The sequence below is a fragment of the Morus notabilis genome, unplaced genomic scaffold (genome assembly GCF_000414095.1).
Source record: "Morus notabilis unplaced genomic scaffold, ASM41409v2 Scaffold25, whole genome shotgun sequence".
NCBI lineage: Eukaryota > Viridiplantae > Streptophyta > Magnoliopsida > Rosales > Moraceae > Morus > Morus notabilis.
This window is the reverse complement of record NW_010357699.1, coordinates 138,949-142,478: the sequence shown is the minus strand read 5'-3', so window position 1 is coordinate 142,478 and position 3,530 is coordinate 138,949. Positions and strand designations below refer to the sequence as shown.

Sequence of the window (3,530 nt, the reverse complement as noted above, 5' to 3'; positions counted from 1 at the left end):
CTAACATATATATATATATATAATGTTATATTAATATACTTATTTAATATATTTAATAATAATATTTATTTAATATATTATTATTTAATATATTTAATAATAATATTTATTTAATATATTTAATATTATTATTTATTCAATATATTATTAATTTAAATATTATTACATGTTTTCAAAAATTAAACCACTAAACGCAGTTTCAGTTTTTTTTAAAACTGAAATCAATCTCTGAGTAAAACTACGAAACGCATTTCAGAAATAATTCTAAAATGAAAATGAAAACGTTTTCATTTCTATTTTCATACAAAAAATAAAATCATTTTGGAACCAATTCCAAACGCATCCAATAATTTCATCAAACAGTGACCCAAACAGCACAATAGTCCCCAAGAGGCACTTTGTGTTGGTTCATGGGGGTGGTCATGGGGCTTGGTGCTGGTATAAAATCACAGCCTTTTTACAATCCAACGGTCACAATGTCACAGCAATTGATCTAACGGCTTCAGGGATCAACCCACGACAGATTAATGACCTTAAATATAGTTCAGTGTTGGATTATATTCAGCCGTTGATGGATTTCGTGGAATCTCTCCAACCAAAGGAGAGGGCTATCTTGGTGGGCCATAGTATGGGTGGGCTGGGCCTCTCCATCGCCATGGAGAAGTTTCCCAACAAAGTTTCTGCTGCCGTTTTTGTCACTGCTCATATGCCTGGTCCTCACTTACGTGACTATAACAAAAGAGGTGAATATTCTTTGATCATCACCATATTGTTTCTTACTAACATCTAGTCTACATGATATAGAATCGAAGACTATAAAATGATGGATTAATTACAAGAACTCCCCTGAATTATACTCTTTGTAACACTTTACCTTTCAATTTTTAAAACGTAACATTTGTCCTCATAAACAATGAAATGTTAACAAAAAAAACCTCATCCATTAGGTTTTTTTTTTGAAAATTGACATTTAATTTGTTATTTTGAGATATTTTGGTTATTCTATGATTTAAAATTTAGTTTGAATTTAAAATTATTTAAAATTTGATCTTATAATTATGATACATCAATTATTGATTGAATGTAAGTTAAAAATTTTATGAATTTTTTTTGTAGAATAAAGAAATTTATGATTTTTTTAATATTTAAATTAGTTTAAATTCAAATTAAATTTTAAACCATAAAATTACCAAAAGACCTTTAATATAGCAAATTAAATGTCAATTTCAATTAAAAATCTAACGAACGGGGCTTTTATGTTAACATTTTATTGTTCAGGAGGAACGGATATTATATTTTAAAATGATATTTATCATGATATGAAATCAAAAAAAGTCTCATAACATAATATAAAACCAAAAAGCATGGACTAAACATAAATTTTACTTTTATAGAATTAATTGAATTTTAACATATCTACTTTTACAATGTTCATAACAATTTTTTTTTTTTTTATGATGTGTATTATTACTCTTAATAATAATAAAAGAATAGTGTGATCAACACTAGTTTTAATGGACATATTCCCTCTGAAATTATGGAGCTCTTTTAACATTTTAATTATGATATTGAAGAGAAACTTGCAAATAATAACAATGTTTCCTTGGGAAATTGTACAGAATACACGAAGAGCGGGTTCTTTTATGGATTCAGAATATATATATATGATCAGGGTCCTAACAACCCTCCAACAGCTGTAAAATTTGGGCCTAACATGTTGGCATCAAAGTTGTACCAGCTTTCCCCACCAAAGGTAACCACTTGAATTAGAGCTTGATTACTTTCTGGTAAGTATTATATCTAATTTGGCGCATCTGTCATTTGCACCTCTCTATATGTATGCGCTTTAGCATTTTTTGCTTTAATATGAGAAGACGCCCTTTGAACCACATTCTACTTATTTTATTGTTCTTTCCCTTCTACCTTAACGACAGAAAAAAGGATTGATCAAATTCTATTGAGTCTGACTCAGAGTGATCATTTATAAAAGAATGATTCTGGTTATCAAATGATTGAACAACCGGGAGCAATTGACTTACGATACTTAGTTGACTTTGGTTATAAGCTTTTGTTATGTCATCTGTTTTATTTTCAAGAATGACTTCAAGGAATTTATTATTCACTTCAGTGACGCATTCGTCCTTTTGAAGTGATGCAAAATTCTCATCCCCCATGGTCTCATCGAAAATTTTATTTATTTCAACGAGGATCGCCGACGGAACGAAATTAGTTTTTCCCATATAATTAACACGAACGTGAGCATTATTACGTTACTTAATCAATTAAAATGTGTGTATAATGGTGAATGAAAACCAGGATTTGGCTCTTGCAATATCATTACTGAGACCTTACCCCATTTTTAATGATGAAGAATTGGTGTTGGAACAAACCAAACTTTCCAAGGGCAAATATGGATCAGTTCGTAGAGTATTCATCATATGCGATCAAGATCATGCGATTGACGAGGGTCTACAGAGATATATGATTGAGCAGAATCCACCTAATGAGGTGAAGGTCATAAATGGGACTGATCACATGGTCATGTTCACCAGACCACTAAAGCTTTTTTCATTCCTTGGCGAGATTGCTGAGAAGTATTATTGATGTTTTAAGTATAATTTGCATAGATGTTTTCCTACTATGGAGAATAAATAGGATATCCTTTTGACTGCTTTAGATGTAGTTGTGGAAAAAATGTACAGGTCCGTTTCGTAAATAAATTTAAAATGTGGTGGTTTGAACCTTTTTTTTTTTTTTTTTGAAATGAAAAGTTTAAAAATGTAGTTTGAACTTGCAGTCTGAAATGATGTTTGGATATTAGTTGAGTTCTGGTCAGAGGCCAATAGATTTGGGGGGACGGAGGTCACACCAACGGATTGTGAGAGGAGCCGTCATAAGATCCGAGGGATGATGGAAAGGATGACAATTCAGGCCGAGGGAGAAAGGCAGTTGCGTTGTCGCCTGCCAGATTTGAGGTGGGGGGGCGCCATAACCGTCGTGAGATCTAGACGCCATCACCGCAGCACATCTCTATGGGTTAACTGTGTAATTCCATGAGCTGAACATTTTCTTTTTCTGGCATTAAAGCTCCTCTATACATGATATATGGATATTCCCAAGTTCCAAAATACATAGACCAGAAGATATTGGCACGATTAATTCCTGAGATGGCCTTACCTTACCAACTCTAAACAGCTTTATCTTAGGGCTAGTACTGAAACTTTGGACGGGCCGTCCGTGACCACCGAAAAGTCCGAATTTTTGCCCGATGACCGAACCCAAAATGCCTGAAAATTCAGGCTGCCCGACCTAAACATTGCCCATGGACAGGTTTCGGTTAGTGGATGCCTGCCCGTGCCTGGTCGGGCTGCCCGATGCCTGACCGGCTGCCCGATTTTTTTTTTATATTATATTTTTATGTTGTTGAAATAAGTATTTGTATAATTACAATGTGTATATTACAATTTGAAATATGAAATGAACACTGAACACACGAACGAACTATATAAAAAAAAATTACTTCTTTATTG

The 3,530-nt window shown here is 32.8% G+C and overlaps 1 protein-coding gene across 1 annotated transcript in view; it reads left to right on the top strand.

Moving 5' to 3' along the window:
• Window positions 1-2,604, top strand: part of LOC21403180 (probable esterase PIR7A) — a 5,739-nt gene extending 3,135 nt beyond the window's left edge. The window contains exons 2-4 of the mRNA XM_010090689.2: window positions 364-743; window positions 1,620-1,753; window positions 2,317-2,604. Of these exons, the coding sequence (XP_010088991.2) occupies window positions 364-743; window positions 1,620-1,753; window positions 2,317-2,604 (802 nt within the window). The remainder of the gene's footprint in view (window positions 1-363; window positions 744-1,619; window positions 1,754-2,316) is intronic.
• Window positions 2,605-3,530: the final 926 nt, after the last annotated feature.